The following is a 22,677-nucleotide window of genomic DNA, read 5'->3' on the forward strand; positions in this document are numbered from 1 at the left end:
AACCAACAACTAACAGAAGGATGAGTTTCAAAGAGCAGTGAATCAACGCAAATCCACAGCAGTGATTTCAGGAGAACAAGAACGTATTTCCTTCAAAAGACTATTAAACAATTCTGCAGACAGGCAGACTTTTAGAGTGGAGATGTAGATATTAAAAGGGAACATTCTCCCTGGAGGAAGAGGCTGATGGGCAGAAAATGCAATGTAGGGAGTGTTTAAGAAGCTGAGGCTGGTGTTTGGGACTGGATTTGGGAATAGATGTTGATAACTGAGTAGAAAATGAGAGGCGAGAGGGCAAAGAGAAGAGCAGAGCTTTGAAGATGAGGGCAGGCAGCTTATGTCTGGTGTGACGGACACGGGGGAAGCTGGAGAGATGTGAATCTTGGGGTGACTTGAACAAAGTGACGTTTGAAATGGATGTGAGCTGGGTGAGACTGCACATGCCAATGCCAAAGAAGGGCATGTGGCAGGGATCATTGATTTCTGAAATATTTATATGTAGTTTAACATTTAAGTTCTCGAAATCACAGACACATTTGCTAGGTACTTCTTGTTGTGGCGGTGGGGGGGAACCTTATTATTTAACTGGAGCTGAAGTAGGAATCACAAGCTGAGCTGAGGAAAAGTCATTTCACTGAATATTAGGCTGGACAGAACCTAGCATTTGCAAACTGCATGTCACATAGGACCTGATTCAAAGCCTCTCCATCAACGGGCATTTTCCATTAGCCTTGGTAAGGTCTGGAGAAGGTGCATAAGGGAGCACCACGTATACCTGCAGGAATGCAAGTGGGAGAGTTCCTTCTGTCCTTGCTGTGCCTCCTGCTGATGGGCTGCAGGTGTGGGGAGTCAGCTCTGCTTTGCAGCTTCATCCACCTCACAGAGAAAAACCTTCTGAACCTCATTTAGGAATCAGTCATTGCAAATTAAACAAGTGTACTCAAAAATGTGTCTCTTGAGGGGATTTATCAATTGGTTTTGGAGACAACCAACAAATTTCTGGCAATGGAGAGCCTGTCTGGATTTTTTCCTTCTTGATGTATTCAGTATTATGTTAGTATTATAAACGTTAATTACATGTTTTCCACTAGCTCTCTTCCCTATGTATCATGGACTCCAGCAAATACTTCTTAGAGTATTAAGTGTCTCTGAGAGTAAGAAAGAGTCTGTACTACATATATCTTTATGCCTAATGTATTTCCATATCTATATATATGTCTGTAGATCTATTCAGTTTCCTGACGTGAAGGCATTGCAGGCCTTGTGTGTGATAATAGATTTTTAATGTCTTGCCAGCTTCATGGTTACATGGAGAACAAGCCCTTGGGTCTTCAGATCTTCATTGGGACAGCAGATGAACGGATACTTAAACCTCACGCTTTCTACCAAGTCCATCGCATTACGGGAAAAACTGTCACCACCACCAGCTATGAAAAGATCATTGGCAACACCAAAGTTTTAGAGATCCCACTGGAACCCAAAAACAACATGAAAGCAACGTAAGCATATTTCTTTTATTAGCTAAGTTGAGGAGGATTAAACAGGCTTGTGAAGTTCTTTCTCTTTAGAAAGGAGTCACTTAAATGAATAATGGTGCTTGCTCTGGAGGGTCTCCCCTTTCCAAAGCACTGGGATGATATAGGAGTGTAAGACCCTTTTTACAAAAGCATGAGCAGCAATTACAGGCACCTGGGCTAAAGCTGCTTAAAGAGTTACTATTGATCAGTTGACCATGCAGGCGTTTTTGCTTTTTACCCCAATTGTCATGGTGACTATAGCATTATAATCTGTCATCTTCAAAGTCCGAATGGTTTTGTACGACACTAAGGAAAACGAGACTTGAATCTCAAGTCCTTATGCTGCAAAGACAAAACGAGAAGCAAGGAGCCTTAGACAGTGGAGGAAAGGTGCATGATTCATTTTACAACATTTAATGGAATAGAAAACATCTCTTCTGAACTCGGCCAAGTGCTCTGGCCATGAAATCACACTCTCTTGTAATAGGTTAACAGAAAAGCAAGTACAGGCACATCTTTTCTATATTACTCCTTCCAGTTTTATGGAGGCAGAGAGATGAAGCGGGCACCAGTCTGAAACTTCAGGCTTGAATTTTTGCCAGGCAGCATGAGAGTGATTGTTCTGCAGAGGGAAGAGCTGTATCTCCATCCTTCAGAGGATACTGACAACATTGGCAGAGCAGCTCTGTTTTTAAGCCCCCCTACTTCATCGCAAAATCCACATACTTGCGTTATATGTATATTTTTTTTTCCAGAAAGTATACCTCATTCCTCTCTTTCCTTCAAGCCTCTCCTTCCCTCTGCACCCAAGGAAATAAATAAATGTCCGCATTTCAAACTTATGCAGCCAAGTGCTGAATGGAACATGATTGTCTGTTCCTAACGAGTAACCTTGGAGTAATAAACCCCTGCACACATGCAATGGGAAGGAACAGTGTGGGTGTAGGAAACAGCCTGGGGTTCATGCCTCCCAAAATGTGAATGTAATTCGTATGCTAAGAAGAATGGTGTATCTTTAAAACTGATACAAAAATGCGTTGACAGTGCCTGCTTAATAACAGTTCTCCCTCTGAGGACTATGGCTGTGCTGAAGATCTCAGATTCTGTAAATATTAATTGGCACATTCTCTTGATGTAGACAGGCACATTTGCTAGGTTGCACTGGGTTCTTAAGAAGTGAACCTGCACTTACACATACCAATATTAAGCTGTGATGCTGTTTTAAGCAATCCTAGTTCTTTCTTTGCCACTTAGCTCCAACCTGCTCCCTACATCCTCCACTGCCAGGCCATTTCCTCGGCTGGGAACCACATCCCAGTGCTTTGGGGGATGACACGGGGACCTGGGCCAGGGCTGGAGGGTCCAGTTCTAGCAGTAGCCCCTGCCTTGTCTGAAAGGAGGGGAGAGCAATACGTTTCCTGCCTTGGAGTTGAAATCAATGCTTGCATTATGAACTGTGTCTGGATGGTGCACACAATTAGCTGGTTCGATTGCTGTGACTCCCCGTGGAGCTGAACTAATTTGTCCACGTGCAGGCAATAGCTGCTGCTCAGTCTGTGGGCATGGAGCTGTTCGGAGAGCTGGCGGTGGAGGATTTCATGCTGTCCAGCTCACGGAGAGCTCCGGCACAGGCTCAGCTTATTGCCTGCCCCGTGTGCACTTGTGCTGGGTCCCTGTCTGTGCTGGGGTGGGCTCTGCCATGTGTGCTCTCCTGCTTAGTGCAGCAGACAAATAAGACTTGGGGTTACAATGCTTGGGGAGTGGCTTTTGCTGCCTTCAGAGCAAAGGCCACCCCGGCCCTTGGCTGGGACATGCCTGGGACATGCTGAGCATGGACTCTTTGTGGAGGAGTCTAGCAGCATCCCTTGCTCGCTGTGTGTCTGGGATTCTTCCCCTGTAACTGCTGAAATGCCAGTGTCTAGATCCTAAGCAGAACAAGTATTTGAAGCTGTTCTTAACCCAGAGACTGAAGAAAACCAGCTTAATCCTCTTAACCGTCACCTCTTTCCAAGCTGTTTGAGAGCAGAAATGTTAAGCTAAACTGCGTGTGTGTTTGGCAGCATTGACTGTGCGGGGATTTTGAAGCTGAGGAACGCGGACATCGAGCTGCGCAAGGGAGAGACGGACATCGGCAGGAAGAACACCCGCGTCCGGCTCGTCTTCCGCGTGCACATCCCCGAGTCCAGCGGCAGGATCATTTCTCTGCAAGCAGCATCGAACCCCATTGAATGCTGTAAGTACCTCCTGAGATTTGCAACTTCTCCAACTCTTGCAACAACAATTGTCTTGTTCCTCTGTGCTCGGATAGGCAAAGGAAAGGGTCCGTGCACTGCCTGGGTCGGTGCCACCGTTTATGTGACCTGTGGCTCTTTACCTATATGCGCTCCCTTTCCTGAAGCAAGCTTTGGCAGCAGGTGGTTCTTCACGGTGCTTAGAGCTCATGAGGGCAGCGAGGGACTTTGGGGCTTTTTCAGATTTTATTTATTAGTGTGTTGCTGCTCGATCATTCTGGTTAGAAGCTCTTTTCTGGGAGGAGGGAGCCAATGTATGTGTGTGTATAGGGACATATATGCATTCTCCCTGTTTGTGCATGAGCTGCCTGCCTTCCTGGGAGTGGTTTTGAGTGGAGGCACAACCAGAACTTGTTGTCCACAAGCTGGCAGGTAGTTGGAGGTTTTGAATTCAAGCCTAGGCCAGGTCCTAGCCCTTCGGCCAGTCCTGCCTGCCGAAGGAGTGACTGCAGTGCTCTCATCTCAGCTGCAGCAGGAGCACAACTGAAATGGAGAAACAGGTTTGATTTTGAGGCTCGGGTGCATGCTGGTTGTTGTGTTTTCTAGCTGTCAGTGCTAAGGAGTGTGCAGCTCAAAAGGCTGCGGCTGAAGCAGGGAAAGCCCGCGTTGTTCTGGTATTCCCCAGAGGGACAGAAGAAAACTTGCAGTTTTGTTTTCTGGGGGGCAAATCCTACAAGTGTGTATGCTGAGAAACCTGCACCTCCCACGCGTTTTAACGTACTGGATCCTGAGAAAGAGAGGCCTCTGCTGAGGTGCCCCCCGTGTCGCAGTCATTTCTGGAAGGGCTCCACCCACTTTGCTGGTTCATGTGCATCCTGTGATGCTTTTTGTTGGTAAATGGTGCCTTTTCAGTGGTTTGGGGATTTCACAAACACATAATGAACAGTTTTCCTCTCCCTTTGCTGAATGACTCACCCCTTTAGCAGAACCTGTCTTGCCATAAGTCATGTGAAGAAAGTCATTGAAGAGTATCTCATGTGTGAGCTTTATTTAATGAGATGCAGGCTTTACTTAAATAACAACAGCTTAGAATAAGAGAGGATCCAATTTTGGATGGGAAGTCAAGAGAAATTGTGACCAGTGAATTATTGATGGCAGCTTTGAATAAAACAGTAGAAATTAATAAACAAGGCAAGGTTAAGGAGAGGATGATGGGTATGTGTGGTCTCTTGGCAATGATTATGAGAAGATACCAACTGTCAGAGCACTTTTCCAGCTGAGTGAAGCTACCAGGCGAGGTGATGGAGAAGGGACGACAGTGGGAGTAGACACCACCTTTCTCCGTAGGAAACAGTTACGAATCCTTACAATCCTTTATGGGACCAGGTGGCTGAAACAATAGTGGCCTCCACCCCAAACATGTCCCCGCCGAAACAAAGGCCCATTTGCTAAAGGAAACGTTCAACAAACTGCAGCTCCTGTGGATAGGAAGGGAATCGCGGCAAAGGGCCACCTGCCTTCTCCCTCAATTTCTTTTCCAAGTGGAAACAGCCCATCCCTGCCCAAAATTGGGAGCTACCCAGTGGAGAAAACTGCAGGTGTAACTCATACATACACTGTATGGAAAAACAGCACCAGCCCAGAGCAGAGGGTGGCTGGTCCCTGGGTCACACAGGGAGCCCTGCAGATCACATCCCACTTACGCAAATTCTCCTAGAGGAAATGCAAGTAGGAGTTAGTCAGGCAGTTCTAAGACCCTTCCACAATTGCACATTGTATTTGTGCCCATCACCAAAGAGTGTTCAAGCTGAAATCTGGTTGTGGTTTACAGAATAAGGTCGCGTATTTCCAAATTGTATGCGCACGCCTAATTTGCCCGTGCAATGACTGCTACTTGCAATGGCTTGTTTAAGATGTCTAGGCATTTATCCTGAGATGTGTTTGCTTTGAGTTTAAGGGGCATAAAAAAGCTAAGAGTGGAGATATGAGTATAAATGGCTTATTTTAATATTTTTTTATAGTTAAAATATTGACATGCTGGATGCATAGCAGACAGCAAAGCTCCTACAAGAAAAATTTATTTGTTCCCCAAGAAAAAAAGAAAGTTTTATTTTTGGAATACGGGATATACTGGCAATTTGGAGAGACATGTTAAGGACTGTGCTTTTCTGAACTCTTGGATATAAAATGATCTGGAGTAATAAGCGTCTTCTATTTAGAATACATGTTGCATTTTTAGCAATGTTTTTGCATTTCAGTCTCACTTCCTGATCTCAGCTCAGTTCTGGGAAGACAGTTAAAATCACTGGTTGGTTCAGCAGGCTAACTCACACTAGGGATGATAATCTCAGTCTCTCCCAGACAATCCGCACAGGTCGCAGAGCTCAGTCCCAGGCAAGCTCAGGTGCCCAGTGGAGAAGGGACACGCTGGGGCTCTGTGGCATCGTCTCCATGTGTCCCACCTCCCACCTTCATGTGCTGCTGAGATTCTATTTTTTTCCCTTTTTTTTCTTTTTGCCATTTTTTTTTTTGACATGGCCACCTGGGAACCCTTGTCCCCTGGGACTGTCCTCTAAGACCTCTCCTGTCTGGTAGCTGTTAATAATATCCCGCTGGGAAAGCCTTAGTAAGTAGCAGCTTTAAGATAACTGGCCATTTCCCCACCAGTGGGGTTCCCTGGAGAGCGCTGTTGCTACCAACAGAATAGCTGAGTGCTCTCCTCAGCAGAAGCCGATCCCGGCTAAAAACTCCCACCGGTGTCAGCAGATCATTAGCTGCAATGAAGCAAGAACTGTGAAGTATCTGCTTTTCACGGGGCAATTTGGTTCCACCTCATCTGTGTCACATTCAGCACTTGACAGGTTTTAGGAGGGGATTTCACAGGTTCAAAGCATCATCCGGAGCAAGTTCCTCCCCAGGCAGCTGTGTGGGAGGACCAAAGAGGTGATATGTTGTTAAATGATCAGTTATGCCTCAAAATGGACCTCATATCCAGACAAGCCTGCACATTCAGCAGCTTGCAGCTTTTTTCTCCTGACGCCTGTTGATTAGTTCTGAAGCCGCTGAGGAGGCAAAGGCATTTGAAAACCCTCTGATAATTGTAGCAACAGGCCATCACTTACTTAGGGATAAAAAGCCCCCTGTCTTGTAGGTGTGGTGCTGGAAAGGTGAGAAAAATTCCTTCTCCTGGGTGTTGCTTCACGCTGAGGCCATGAAATGGCAGCAAACCCCACCAGGGCTACGTGAGATGTCCCCGGGATCCACAGGTGACAGGTCCACATAGCAGCTGTGCACACCCCGGTGCCATCAGTCCTGCTGCAGTCGTGTGTCCCCAGGTGTCCATCCCTGCTTGTGCAGGTCAGTGCTTTAGGCACAGACATAAGCCAGCTCATGTAGGTGAGGTCTTGTTGAGCAGGCAGGGCTATCACAGAGCCGCTCTTGCAGGAGGTGCTGAAATCACAGATGTGAAGAGTTACTGAGTTAACTAGTCCCTTCAAATACAGCCCTAGTAACAACAAGCCTCTTGGCAAATCACCCGTGGAGGGCTTTGGTATTTGCAAGACCTGATCGTTACTTTCAAACCTTTAAGACAATTTTTGTAATGTTAGTCCTATTCCTTTGCTTTGATTTACCTCTCACTATGAGTTGAAGCTCATTGCTTGGTGAGCGTTTGATCTCTGGAGTTGCGTTTTGGCTCCTCGGCCGAAGCATCATGGAGCAGAGAAGGAGCAGAGTTGGAGGGAGCTCAGAGCAGCCACTTCAGCACCCACGAGGCAGCTTGTTTTACTCTGTGCTGTCAGCAACCAAAAACTGCTTTATGCAAGTGTCTGCGAGAGGTGAGTGCGAGGCTTAGGAGCATCATCCGCACTGGGTCGCAGTTTTTATTCTAATGGATCCTGGTTAAACTTTCCCAAAGTGTCTCACAGTTCTTGTTTTGTGTAATCCCTTGAGATGCAAACGATTGCACTTGTCACAAAAGAAGGAATCCAAAATCTTGTTCTTATAATAGATATTCCAAGGGGGTAAAAAAAGAAACAAAACCAAAAAAAAACCCAAACAAAACTTATTACTCAAGAACTGTGTGTCCATCTGAGGAATTTAAATAGTTTCTATTATTGACTATATTTTGTTCCACTGAATCGGCTCAAATATCTTATTTCCCTTTAATCAATTTCCCTGGAAGTTTCCTTTATTTTTCTCTCCTTCTAGTAGATTTTTCCATAATATTAGACAATCTGAGCCTATGATATGTGACACATGAATAACTACAGAGGAAAGAGCTAGTCATGTAAAAGAATGTTGTCTTGGCAGAGCAGCGAGTGCTTTTCCTCGGCCGAGAGCTGTGCTGCTTGGAACACAATGACAGGCAAGAAGGAGCCCTAGCTTATTGATATAAAAAAGCAGAACTGAATGGTCTCTGCACTTGGGAGATACCCATTTGCAAGTTTAACCGTAACTATGATTATTATGAGAGTAGCAGTTAATTAAAGATATTTTTCTCCCCTTTCATGCCAACTTCAAGACAGTCACATAGTTTACTATGAAAACAGCTGGCACAAAACTTGGTGCTTTTTCTGAAGTAAAATGTTTCTTTCTCCTAAAGCACAGAATTTAAAAAGTGAACTCTGACAACATTTGCCACTTCTAATGTGCAGCAAGATTTCAGGCTGGAAAGTCTGAGTCAGAAGGAAAATGCCCGCCCCTTTTTCAGGCTGTGAGAATAAACTCCCGCTTAGTTTTTGTGTTTGCAGTACTGCTGTTGGTAAAAGCAAGCACCCCAGCACATTGCACGGAGCGTGGATCTCTGAGCATAATTGAAGCTCAGCAGGTCTCCTCCACAAGGGATTAAAGGGAAATGCTGTGCATACCCGCAGAGATGATCGACAGAGAAGTGAACCGAGGCCATGGTTTTCCTGTCATTAATCACATGCGGGTTTAGTGAGCTGGCTGCAGTTCATAGAAAGTATCATACTTATCTGACACTGCTGCCATCAGTGCTTGTCACTCCTCCTTCGCAAGGACATCATAAAATAAATTATGTGCAGAGGAGGAGGTGGAGAAAAGCCCTCTATTTTTGGTGCTTTTTTCTTGGATGGCTCTGCGCAAACTGCTGATTAAGTCTTGCTGGCAAATTGGAAACTTGTCATTCATACGGAGTTCTTTTTTTTCGTAGCGTTTAGATAACATTTTCAAGGTTTCCCATAGTTCACGAGGTTGGAAATTTGCTTTATTTACCTGATTCTCATTTAAGCCTTTTACTGCCTCATACTCCCACCAGGACAGAATTCATCCTATCCCTCCAATTAGAAGATTGGTGCTCTCTAGGGTGCCTCACTGGTGTCTACCTGCCTGCGAGACATCTCCTGCCCTGGTCCCATACTGCAGCTCCCCAGCTTTTGCTTCTCCTCCCACCAGAAAGCTCAGGGTGCTTCAGTGTGTGATGGATGGGATCAAAGTCTCTCAGGACATTAATGCGGTGGATAAGTATTGGGCACAGGAGCTCTGCTCCTATCGGTCCTGCCACGGGCAGGCAGCGCGTGGTGAATAAACACAGTGTGACAGGAGGAATGAAATATTTACTTTGGCTCATTGAGGTTTGCACTGAGGTGGAAGAATTAATCCCACAACAAATTACACCTCTGCTATTGCTTCTAGGGTTTGGGATTTCTTTTTAGCATCAGAAAACCAGCTCTTCTGCTCTTCTCAAATCCAACAGAAATCAGTGGCTGGAGCCAAGAGCCTTTGGGTGTTTGGAAAGGCAGGGGCAGTGAGTCATGGCTTGAAGGCTTCCAGCAAGCTGGGGTGAGCTGGGGCTGCCCTGGGCAGGGGAAGGACCGGGGTGGTCCAAGAAGGGACCTGACACTTGACCCATCTCTTTTAAGTAGCCACATTTGTTTATTGACTTGGCTTATGATGGCAGTTAGATGTAATTGGCGATGCCACTAGTGTTGTCCTCACCGTGCTGCAGGTGTGCCTCAATCCTGCTCCTTTTGATCACCCAGGAGATCTCTCCTGAACTGATAACAAGGACAACAGGTAAACCTAAACTTGGGATCCTGTGTTGCAGGTGGTAGAAAGGTGGCATGGAGCAGATTTCACTCCAGCAGCTGTTCTTTGGCCTCTGTTTATGCAGAGGTTTGCATGGAGGCCTCCAGCCACACAGCAGAAGGCGGCACTGAAATGGTACGCTGGTACCTGGAGGCTGTAGAACACCTTCGTTCTGGAAGCGACGGTCAGACCTGTGCTGCTCTGTTCCTTGTGAGAGGCAGATCATATTAGTGTTTTTGCTTTGCCTAATTACCTGATCCAGTCCTCACTCTTATTGCACATGCAGGGAGAGAGACTGCAGAGATGGTTCCTCTCCGGAGGCTGTTAAGAGACATTTACCTTCAGTTAAGACTCCTCATAAGAAGAGCCAGCTTTTGGGCAAGACAAGGCAGTGCTTGGGAGCCCTCCAAGCCTGTGGAAGGAAACACGATGCTCAGGCAGGGCTAGAGCTGCTTGTCCCAGGAGATTCATGCAGGAGGAGTGCTGATGGGGAGAGCTGGGCAGCACGGGGGAAAAGGGACTTTCAGGTGGAGCTGGGATCATCTAAGGAGCACAGTAGGGAATACAGCTGAGATTGTCACTTTGAACCTTCTAGCAGCTATGAGCAACAGTCTCTTGGGGGAGATTTGGAGGCACAACAGATTTATCCAGGCAGTTGTCTCAAAATATCCCTTTTTTTACTCCTAGAAACCCAATAGCCTCTTTCCTAAAAAAGAAACAATTACAAATGCTGCAGGCAGGTGGGAAAGCAAGAAACATCTTCACCATGCTATGGCATACTTCCTTACAGCCAGGGGCCAGGCTTGTGCATCCCCTGCAAAGCAGGCCCAGAGTTTTAGGCTATGCAGGGCATAAAAGGGATAAAGGCTCAGCCCCCGCTGGAGGTGATGCAGCGCTCTGAGGCAGCAGCTCCCTTTCTCTCTTGTGCCACCGCGTGCATTGTATTTCTTGGCACCATGCGTCCATGACATCTTTTGCAGACAGTCAAATAAAACAGAAAAATAATGTCCCCTGTTAATAGGTTGACACACTGCTTCAGGCCAAGTGTGAGTATTTCTATAGCATTTGCTTTGCTGCCTTATGTCAGTAACTGTTCCTATTGAAAGTAAACACCCCATCCGGTTAAATCAACAGCGTTTTGTTTATTCAAAGCTCATAAACTCCAGTAGCTGTAGGTCACTTTATGAAGTGCCAACCCCTGGGGGAAGAGAAGGAAGAGTGTGAAATTATTGCATGCAGTCCACCCATCATGAGCCTTAGAGGAAGGGGATTTATTGGCAATTAATATTTCTTGCAGAGGGGGGAAAAAAAGTAATCCTATTGAGGCAGCTCCATGCTGAACCTTGAGCCTCCTTACTGGTGGAAATGTGGAATGGGGTGAAGCCTTCTAATAGGCCTCAGTAAAAAAAAAAAGAGATCTTGGAAAGTGAAAAGTGGAGGTTTTTTTTAAACACCTACAGGCCTGACCAAGCCTGGGTCAGGGCAAAAGCGATTTTGGAGATGCCCGTTGCCCACTCGTGCTGTGCATGAACCTGGCTGCCGTGGGCAGCGCGGAGCGGCACCGGGGCATGCGTGGGACACCCTGCCTGTCGTTTACAGGCCGCTGCTGGGGTCACCCCGCTCGGCTGAGGGTGGCAGGAGGGTTTTGGCATTTCCTAAGAGCTGGGATGCTCGTTGTCCGCGGACCGGCTGCCCTCCCGGCTCCCTGGTAGGTTGCAGCGTACACAAACACTGCGCTCTATGGAAGTTGGACAGAGGTTTGGTCTTCGGCAGCGATTTCCAACTTACTGAGATCCAAATGTAATTAAGATGAGTCAGACGGTTATTTCCAGGCTAAAATTTGTTCTTCCTCGTCCCAAAAAAGCCTTGAGAACCACTGATCTGTGGGATGTCAGGTACAAAGCTCTCTATTAACACACTGAAGTCTGAAGGAGACGTAGATCAATCTGGATTTTGAGGATGTGGGGTACTTTGGAAGTGAAATTTGTGGATTGAATAGGAATAAACGGTGTCCAGGGCAAAGCTTAAATATATTTTCTCTTGACTATTGTAGACATGTTTTCAATGATTGCTATTTACTCTTAAGCTTTTGAGGTTACAAATCTGTCTTTGTGACAAATCCAATTATAAACTCATCAAAAATTTGACTATTTAGGGAAAGAAATTAATCATACAGCCATGTGAAAGAAGTTAGCAGCTTCTGTGAAAATAATCTGAATATATATTCTTAATTGGCAGTATCTTAGCCCAGCTGTTATTATATATTTGAAGGGAACAATGAGTCATGAGGTTGTTTTAAATAGACTCCAAAAAAAATGCCTCTCGAATGGCACAAGAAACTTATAAATATTGAGCTATCTATATTTTTAACAAGAGCAAAAACTCTGTGTCATGGCTGGCAGAAAGGCTGCAGCTGAGCTTGCTCTTGCTGGAAAAGTAGCTCTGCTCTTCTACAGACACCTGTCTGGAAGGTTTAATGCTTGTTTTCCCACCAAATACTCCAGCATTTTCTCCGTGCGGTGAGAAACTCCGTACAGCTCTTACCACGGCCAAGAGCTGGTGGGTTTTCAGCTTTCTGATGGTTGCATGGCAGTAACAGGGCTGGGAGCAGGTCACAGAAAGCACAGCCTGAACATGTAGGATAATATTTCCTTTATTTTGGCTCAGTAGCCAACGGTGTTCAGTGAAGGGAAGACACCAGTGCTCAGGGACCCTTGGGAGCAGGCTTTTTGTCAGAGAAAGTTAAAATCCAGCCAAGGCAGCTGTGAAATAGATGAGCGGCATCCTCTAGAGGCCTTTCCAGTTGGGGTGGATGAATCTGGAGGAGTTTGAGTGCGGGTCATGAACTCGCAGTTCACCAGACCCAAACTGCTGCCCACCTGGTCTGGTCACAGGGAAGCTCTTGATATTTTCCAGCTGTCTGCATTGTGGAGAACAATTCTCGCATCTTCACTTTCTTCAGCTCCCGCCGCTTGTTAGCAAACAGTTGGAATGGGCTTTCAGGGATGGTGACCAGGATCCTCTGAATCTTTTCTAACCGTGCAAATGGCTGTTTTAATGGGATGGGAGGGAAGGAGGCAGAGAGATGATGCTATCCTGGTTTTCTGGCTGAGGAAAGAGAGAATAACTTGCTAAAATCACCCTCCAAGTTTGGGGCCAAGAACAGTAAAGACATTAGAAATCCTTGACCATGTACATGCACATCTGGATTCCACCCTGCCTTTTCCTTCCTTGCCTTTTATAATCAAACTCAGTGTGTAACACAGGGTGTTCCTTCAATGTTCAAGCCTCTGCAAAACATGCTTGCACAAAGCCCAGACCACAGCAAGTCCCAGTGTGAGCTCTGCTCACCAACACGAGCACGGCTTTGCGATCGTCCCTCTTGTTGTGTGCACAAGGCTCGATGCCTGCGCACGGAAACGGGGCTTTGCTTGGCACACGGACTGTTCCAGGCCCGGCGTAGTCCCTGTTGTGTAGGCGGCAGTGAGCTTTTGTAGAAGAGGTTTATTTTAATTTTTTTTTTTTTTTTCTGAAGGAATTCAGTGTTATTCAGTGGAATCCTCTCTGCAGGTGGAATTTTTGGGCTCCAGGGCTGTAGTGTGCCTGCACTTGAAAATTTGGCCATTTCTTTGGAAACAGACATGGGCAAGTTCCAGCTCATTCATCCAAGCTGTCCTTTCTCAAGGACAAGGAGTAAGGCCAGCACAGCCGAAAGGCTGCAGCCAGCTCCTGAATGTTTCCAAATAAAATGCCTTGAGTAAGTTTATTTTTCCCTCTCAAACCCAAATTTAGCAGCCTGGAGAAGCTGCTTTGGCAGTCAGCGGATGGTAACGATGACAAGATCGATCTGTGGATAGTTCTGGGAAGATTTGGAAAGTCCTGGTAAAACAGAGTTGGTTTCATTCATGTCTGCAATTTGCCCACAGCCCAAAGGTCTGCTCATGAACTTCCGATGGTTGAAAGACAAGATATTGACAGCTGCCTCGTTTATGGAGGACAACAGATGATCCTGACTGGACAGAATTTCACAGCGGAGTCCAAGGTGGTGTTCACAGAGAAAACATCAGGTAAGGCAGGTCTGGGTTTTTTTTTTTCCAACTCTCCCTAATGTGATAAGACCAATCTATAGTGCTGTTGTGTCTCATGGTCTCATCCTAAGATTTGTGCTCTACTCAAGTGAGTAATTCCACCCAAGTTCATGTAGGTAAAACCAAATCACTTGACTTAACCATGTGAGTAAAATTAGACCTGGGAGCAAATGTTTGTGTTATTGGCCTTTCAGCCGCTGTTGAGGAGTAAATGAAAACCATGTCATGGGGAAGTTTCACAAGAGTATAGACGCTGAGAATCAGCATGAACAGGATGCATTATCAAAGAAATGGAATGACTGTTACGTGTTCCTGTATGCTTGTTCAGTCTGATGTTTTGTGAACGCTGCTGTAGAAATCGTAATGGAAATTAACAGTTTTTGTTGACATGAACTACAGGCAAAGGTTGAAATTTCTTCCCTTTGGAAGTCTTTGAGGAAAAAATTTGCATAATGTATATTTTTATATCAAAGTAAAATTATTTTTATACATATATTGAGTTACAATAACATATCACTTCCTCTTCCATATTATTTTCAGATATTTTTACACTGCTAATTTCCATATTGCATCTTAGAAAAAAAAACAGTTTGAAGCTGCTTAGCTCTCTGGAGGATTTGTCTCTAACTTTACCACGTCCCCCTGAAACATAGCACTGAACCTTGCCCTGCTTCATTGTGTGCAGGTTTGCATCTCCCCAGCGTTACCGTTACAAGCACCGGTTGAAACCATGCAGCCACCTAAGCCTGTACATATGAATTCATCTGTCCCGCTGCCCGAGCAGGCAGTCACCAGCTTGCCCTGCATAGCCACATACAACTGCTCCCAAGTGGGTCCTCGAGGGAGGAATCTGCAAAAGGAAGGGTCAGACTGTAGCAAAACAAATCAAATTCAATTCAAAGAGAAAACTCCCCTGTTACAGCCCAGTGCTACTTTTTTGAGTAGTAGAGCTTCTTGTTTTAAAACATATCTTGCCAAAGTTTTCAGGTAGTCTTGCTAGCTCTTGAGTAACCACGGTGGGGAAGTGGGTGGCAGGTTGTATATTCTGTCTTTCCACCTCCTCTGCTTACTTGTTCATCTTGCACAGAGCCAGTACTAGGTGGTCCTGAGCCTTGAATGGTGTTGGATTAATATAAATAATAGCAATAAAGAATGGCTACTGTGAGTTATTTAGTTACCTAGCATCACCTTTACAGCCTTTGCTGAGCGCTCCATATTGTGTTTTCATAGTGGTGTGCTATGATAAACATTACCTGATTGCTAACTCAAAATAAGCTTAGCATGATCAAATGGTTAAGGTGGGCAGCAGAAATCCAGGTTTTCTTGTTTACAGGAGGAAACACAAACCAATGCTTTCTGCTGTAGTTAGTTAAATGGGTTTCTTTTCAGAACTGAATTGTTTCTTTTGTAATACACGCATGCAGGCATTTCATCTCACCTCACTAAGCAGCACGTGTATTTTATTGGATTTTCTAAGGCTTTTGCAAATGGACACTTGTTTCTTTGTAAATGATCTGGACTTGTTTAACTTACCCTTCATTAGACCTGATTTTTGTATTCTAAATAATGTGCTCTGCAGGGATAATGACAATGTCCAGGGGTCAAAAAAGCACTCTTCAAATATGAAGGGCCACATTGTGCCATCCTTTACTCCTGTTGATTTCAGGACTCTGCAGTACAAAAGAGCAGCAGCCTGTTCTATGTAAACTTCTCAGTCCTTTTGTGCTGTTAAGAAGACATGTTATTCCTGAGTTTTCTGTTGGTAAACTAAGCTAGAGGCAGCTTAAGTGACATATTCAGTGACTTACAAGGAATTTAAGACATTGCATTGGCCAAGTGAAGAGCATATGCATGATTTATGGGCTAATGGCTATGGCAAAAAGTAAGAATTGAGCCAAAAATCAATGTATCTGGGCATGCTGTGGGTCCCAGTTTCTTCGTGTACCACCAGCAAGCTGTGCTATTTTAAAGCAAAAATGAAAGGCTCTTGGGCCTCTGAACTGTGCAGGTTCAGATGAGGCGGTGCAGTCCGAGCAGTTTCCTTGGCACCCTGTATTTCCTTGGAAGCCCGTGTGTTTACTCCTTCCTGCTGTGCTGCCGCTGTTCCGTCAACGCCAGCGAATCCTGAAGGTGCGCGGGAACACGCTTGGCAGCCCGCGACGGTACCTGCCCCAGGAGCGTTTTGCAGTAACTAAAGGAGATGATAGACCGAAAGGAGGTAGCTCTTAATGCCATTTCGAGGAAACATTCAAAATGCCCTGCCCCTATTTCCATAGAAGAGCAGAGAAGGCTCTGGCTGGAATAGATGTTAGAAAGTAAAAAGAACAACAACATTTTCCACACTAAATCTTAAGCTTTTCTTCACTGCTGGAGAAACTGTCTTTATTTTTATTTATTTTTTTTTCTTTTTTACCTCCTGTTAGTGTAGAGTCAGGACTTATCCCAGCAGCAGTGCCCAGTCTGGAGCAGGGATTTGTGTGCTGGTGTTCCATCTCCTGCCTCCCCACCGCCCCGGGGCTCTGCAGGCAGTCTCAGTCTGCTGCACTTCAGACAAACGATTGGCAGAGGGGGAATTTAGAGGATGGGAGGCCCAGAGTCAAATCTTTGGTCTAAATCAGAATTCTGTGTCGTTTGCAGTGGGTTATCTGGGGGATTCTGCTCTGTGCTGAAGGCGAGCTTGTTCTCTGTATATCCGTGCACTGCTTTATAATGCAGTGATACCTCTTACAGTTATGCCCTGAAGTGCTTTTAAGTGAAGATTGCTTTCTTTAATAGGTATATCTTAAGGTGAGGAAGGTTAAGAAGTCGAGCTGGATATGCACATCATGCAGGAGCTGATCTGACTCTGGCTGACTGCAGCAGATTGAGAGTTAAGCCTTTGTGCTTGGCTTGTCAGTGGTTAATGAGTGTCCCAGCCTGCCTGAAATTTAGGGTCTTATGCACCTGTGACTTTCAACTTCACTCTTCATAAATCGTAGACAATTTTAATTATCATTACTGTGTCCACGCTTAGTCTTTGTTGCATTAGGTTTCATGAACACGGAACAAAAAGGGCCAGTTCTGCAGCCTGATTTATCAATTAGAAACGTCGCTGGGTGCAGGGAGGAGGTGGATCTCGTGCTCGCCTCGGGGAGCTCGCTCGCTGCAGATCCAATCTGCACAGCGCCTTGCAAAAAGCGCTGATAAGCTGCTCAGAAGCAAAGTAAGCCACAATAAACATGCTGGTGGGTGGATCATGCATCGCTGGCGTGGCCCTGTCCTTGTTGCGCCCTCATCCAGAGCACGGGGAGCCTGAGACAGAATTGCACCTTTGTGAAGGCAGGAAGATGCACCAGCTTGCAGGGGAAACGTGGTTCTCTTTGAGTTTCATTTTCACAGCTCAACAAGCCTTGTCTGTGCTAGCAAGTGGTATTTGATTTCCCACTTTTGCCACCAGTTTTAGCTCTACTAGTAGCAACAACAGTGAGAGCAATAGTGTGGATAAGCATCTAATAGCTTTTGGCATGCTGTATTCCATAGAGCTCCTGGACTTGGCTTGCTTGTCCAGTGTGTAAGACGAGAGTAAGATTTGTTTTTTCTACAAAAACCATTGTGCAGGTATCTTTGTGCAGTGAGATATCCTTGTTTCACAGCTCCAAAACCTGGGTGTGCCTTGAACCTGGGGTCTGGCTCAGTGTCTCTAGTGAAGCAGGTGCTGAGAAGGTGCTAGTCCATGTGTCTTGCAAAACTGAGGAAGCTGCTGGTGGGGCTCACAATTGTAAATTAGGTTTTATCCCTCAGACAGATACTCAAAACCTATTTCAGTTCCCTCTGGATCTTGTAGGCAATTCTTTACTCACTTCTAGCAATGCAGGGAAATGTAGAACTGTTCATATTTGTGACGAAAATACAACATGCTTCTAAGAGCAGTAATTAATGTTTTTTCCTTATTTGTTACACAGCACTACGGATGTGTATATTTTTCCCCTAGAAATACCTGGAAAATATTCCAGAGATTATTCGGGCATGTCATTTTGAAAATAACTGCCTTGTTGTATTACACGAACGATGAACTATTGCAATGAGCTCACCGATCAGAAGTCTGTAAAAGTCTCTCATTTTAGGCTTGTGAGAGGAAATGGCAGCAGGAAGCAAAATGAAGGGGCTGGAGCTCAGCGCTGTGTGCGAGCGAGGGGATAAAGTATTTGAGCTTTTAAATGCTGATGACTAGATAGCATTCATTTTCTTAATGATAAGGTTTATCACCATGCAGACATCATAGTTTTGAGTTCTTTTTGTTATCTCTTCCTGATGAAAGATTGTAATCAGTAGCTGCTATAAGCCAGAGGAACTCACGAATTCAGTAGAGTCAGTCCAGCACACAAAAGCAGAGTTTGGCTGAAGGCATTTGAAGATCTGAACTCAGAGACACATAACTGAGCCCAGCTAAATAAAAATAGGTCAGGGGAAGCAACTAGATCAGATTGTACAGATAGAAATTTTTCAAGTGCACGTATTCTTTTAATTTTGATCTGCAAGAGAAAGCTTGAAAAGCAGTCTTATGGCTATCAAGGATTTGGAATATGCTAAAGGTCAAGGGTGTTAGCGTTTGGTTGGGGCCCAGATCTTAAAATGCAGCTAAAAAAAGAAAACCTTTGGAATTCCCCCTTTTATTTGTTTTAATTGTCATGTAACAGTTTGCAAGTCGGATGTTGTTGGTTGCGTTGTGTTTACTCCCATTTGTGTACTGGTTACCGCTGCTCTGCTGCGAGTGATAGAGGAGTTTCGTGTTTCTCTGGGAGAAAAGTGCAAATGGACTGTGCTTTCCCCTGCCAAACTCTTATGGTGGCCACATGGACACCGTGAATCATCGCTAGGACAATGTGGGTGGTGGAGGAACAACCCAAACAGAAAGCATACGTCTCTGGAGTAGATCCACCATAAATCTTGCAGTTCGGCCTTGCCGTGTAAAGCGAGGAGGTGGTGCTCTCTGTGCCCTTTGAACTGATGCAGCTGTCAAGGCCTCTGAAGCACAAACACTCAAAGTCCATTTGACAAAAATAAACCTTTCCAGCTCTAGATTCAAGCAATAGAGTTCTAGTTTATTTTTCCCTTGAGTTTCTGCGTCCCTGTCACCTCAGTGATATTTTCATGACAGTGGTTTCTTAGGATGCTAATAGCTACAGCAGGTGAGCCCTTTTACAGGTGATGCCTTTTACAGCCCATATGTGTTGTAATTGTACAACTTGATATGGATCTGCTCAAAATCAGCCAAATGACTTAAAACACCAGTCTTCTGGCCAAGACAACTCACTATAGCAAACTGTGATGGGATGGCGTTATGGCATGTATAATGAGAACAGAATGTGGCTTGCGTATTGGTTTTGATGACAGTGAGGAACTATGGCTGAGGATCGTGGTCCTTTGTGGGAAATGTGAAAGGACATTGTAAGACTGTTACAGTAATGGTCCCATTCTCTGTTGTGTCAAGTCTGAAATGTCTCACCATGCCCCAAACAGGGAACTAAACGCCTGTTAATAGTCTGACAGTTCCATGAAAGATCAAGAAACTCCCCGGGAATGCAAAAAATAGCAAACTATTTTCAACAATTATCTCTTTGAACTTAATGATGCAAAATTAATGATGCCATTTTTTCAGGCAAATTACAGATAAAAAAGACACGAGAAGGTTTGGGGATTTTTAAAACTTTTTTTTTTTTTTCCCCCCCAGATCCATCCAACAGAGATATTTGCTATCTAGCCCAGGCAAACAGTACTCTCACTGACTTTCTAAATTAATGAACTGAAATAGAACATTTAAGCTATGGAGAAGTGAGGGGAACAGAACATATCTTAGAACTAGGATCATAACTCAGAGACATGGTCCACTGCTGACCATGCATTATAGTGTAGGTTTTTAAGGTGTCTCAACCTGAAACAAAAGCCCAACATATGAGGAAGAAAAACAAATGTTTGGGGTTTTTTGTTTGTTTTTTAATGGGAAAGGCTAAGGAAAAAAAAGCACAAATATCTGGGATTAGTTATAAAGACAGCAAAACTGAGAGTGATACTGTAATCTTAAATGATTCAATTTGTTTGCAACATGTGAGGTTCTACAGAAAGTATATGAAATACATTTGCTGTCTTGCTGTTCTGTCGGCAGTTTGAGAATGAGCGCACAGGCACTGCTCCATGCAGTCTGTGGCCGGAGTCCAGCATCTAAAGCTGGATGCACATCTCTGCTCTGAATCTGTGGAGCGATAGGATGAACGTGGGGAATAAATTATAGATGTCTCTGCCTGGTGGCATCTGATTTTTGCATTAGCTAAAGGTGATCACCTTGCAGCTTAACTCCTCATGCCGTGCAATGCACCAGAAGAAGGCAGCAGCAAGGTATTACCAGTAGCAGTCAGGAAGATTAGAGTTTCCCCTTCTTTGCTGTGCAGATTAGAAAGTTTCGGGATAAACGGGAAACCTTCTGCTTTTCCTTGCTGCTCTAGCTGATGAAAACCCAGCAAACCTTCTTCCCCACAGGTTTACCCCTGGATGAAATGTGTTGCCTGCCCCAGGTGTTCTTGTAATCCCATGGGGCAATTGTCAGACATTAAATTTGGGATCCCAGAAAAACACTGCAAAACAGGAAAAAATCTAAGGATCACACACACAAAAATGCAAAAGAGTGTGGCTGCAGAAACGAAGTTGCCATAGCTGTTAGAGACTCAGCGAGACAGGGTGGAATCCAGTGTTTTGGAAGGTTTCCCTGTATGACACAAGATTTTGGAATTTTACAGCTGGTAAATCCTTATTAACACAGGCAGCCACTACTGGCCTGGATTCCCTGGCTCGCTGTTTACTATGGGGGCGCCTAGTGGAAGTGTGCCTGGTCCTGATTATTCAGCTTTGAATCTTAATTGTTTGAAGAGAATATTAAAAAATAAACATATTATTTGGAATAAACAAAAGGCAGAGAGACAAGCTCCCATCACCTGTTGACAGAAAATTGATCATGTAAAAAGCTGGCATGGGGAGTGGAATTCCCTATTCTCCCACTTAGTCATCGCATCCTGGTGTGACTCATTTTATTACATGGAGGTTCCCAGTGGTTTTATTTTGAGAGGAGCTTTTGTTTAATAATTTATACACACACACACACACACAAACACACGTATAATCTTGAAAAAAACAACAAATCTATTTAGATGAATTGGCATAAGGAATCACTTGGAAGAGCTCTGGAATGACAGGCTGCCCCTGCTGCTTCACTACTCAACTACTGTGTTTATGCTTTATTTTAGCATGAAATGAATTCTTCAACAATAGCTGGGGAGAACTCTCCTCTAGACTTGTTCTCACTGTGCAAAATGTCAGATTCGGGGCTGGGCTGGATGGCGGATGACTAATCCATTGGCCTTTTACCTCCCAGACCTCGACTTGTATCTTTGGCCTTGGTGACTCAAACTTCTGTCCTCAGTGAAATGAAGGCACTGGCCTCAGCTCATCATAAACAGAGCTGCATTAACTGCAGTGGGCAGTCTTGCTTCAGAAAGGAAAAGATATCCGTGGAAATCAAGTTCAGTGAAAAATTCAATAGCTCTGCTTTTGTGAGTTTTAAATTCATTCATGCTGTGTGTGCTCTAAAGTTTGAAAACTGTTCTGAAGTAAAAGCACAGAAGGAGACAACTCCTCAGGACCAGGTGCTGAGCAACCTTGCACTGACATGAAGCAGAATAACTTCCCAGCTGAAGTGAGAATTCACCCCTGAAAAGAGCAGCAGAGACTTTGTGTGAGTGTTTCCCTACCCATAAGGTTTCCACATCTCAGAAGCGGTGTCTGTTCTGCTGGAAAGCGTTCATCGTTGTTTACTTGGTTCTTGGAGTGGCTCTAAAAAACCTTGACTGTTTTCCAGAGATGCTTGTCATCTCCTGATAAAAGCTGACAGAGATAATCGCTGTGCTTTTTTGGAAGACCTTCCAAGAAACAGAGTGAATAGGGACAATTCATCAGAAGCCCGAAGGGAGCTCTGCGGAAATGTGTAGTCGGAGCAGCTGCCCCTCTACCGACCAGGCTCAGTTTCTTTGGGGAGCTGGCATGGTTTGCTGCCTGGGAAAAAGGTAACAGGTTGTTCATTAAGTAATTTGTGTAATGCTTGACTGAAAAGCAATGTACATTTTCAAGCATAAAATCACATGCAGGCACAGAATCACATACAGGATTGGCACAATAGTAGACTTAGTCTTCAACTGGAGAGAACTGCAAAGAAAATTTCCTGACCCTCTCAGTCCATCAGTCATGCTTGTTCAAATAAAGCAGTAAGTTTGTTTCTCTGCTAGTTACTGACCCCAAAGTCATGAGTAAGGGATCGTGAATAATGTGTAAAGGCTGTAACTGGTTCAGAAAACCTTTAATTGGCTAATTAAAAAAAGCCCTATAAGGGGCTGCAGAGAATCACGCAAAATGTTCCTAATGCAGACTGACGTTTTGATTTTCCCCGAAGTTTCAAGCAAGACTTTTGGTATGATCATAGTTTGAGTTAGAGAGGGTAGAATTACTTTCTTCCAACAACTCATTCATTCCTCCAAAGAGTGCTGACACAATCAGATCTCTCACCAGGGTTTAATGCTAAGTCTCATAGCCCTGAAGCAGCACAAAAATCTCTATTTCCTGAACATTTCACTGACCTGCGGTGTTAAAGACTTGCCAACTAAGGCAAACCATTAAGTGAGCAGGGAACCACAACAGTAAAAATATTGCATGAAGCAGCCATGGCTGGTAAGACCTCAGGGTCTAGGTCCAAAAATATTTTATCATCTTTAG

General features: G+C 44.7%; 1 protein-coding gene across 1 annotated transcript in view; it reads left to right on the forward strand.

The window, feature by feature from the left end:
* NFATC2 (nuclear factor of activated T cells 2) overlaps positions 1–22,677 on the forward strand; it is a gene marked incomplete at its 5' end in the record, with an annotated part of 81,706 nt that overhangs the window by 24,104 nt on the left and 34,925 nt on the right. Inside the window, 3 exons of the mRNA XM_082065787.1 lie at positions 1,297–1,499; positions 3,578–3,750; positions 13,723–13,863. Of these exons, the coding sequence (XP_081921913.1) occupies positions 1,297–1,499; positions 3,578–3,750; positions 13,723–13,863 (517 nt within the window). The remainder of the gene's footprint in view (positions 1–1,296; positions 1,500–3,577; positions 3,751–13,722; positions 13,864–22,677) is intronic.

The sequence above is a fragment of the Streptopelia decaocto genome, assembly GCF_964273445.1.
Source record: "Streptopelia decaocto genome assembly, chromosome: 14".
Lineage (NCBI taxonomy): Eukaryota > Metazoa > Chordata > Aves > Columbiformes > Columbidae > Streptopelia > Streptopelia decaocto.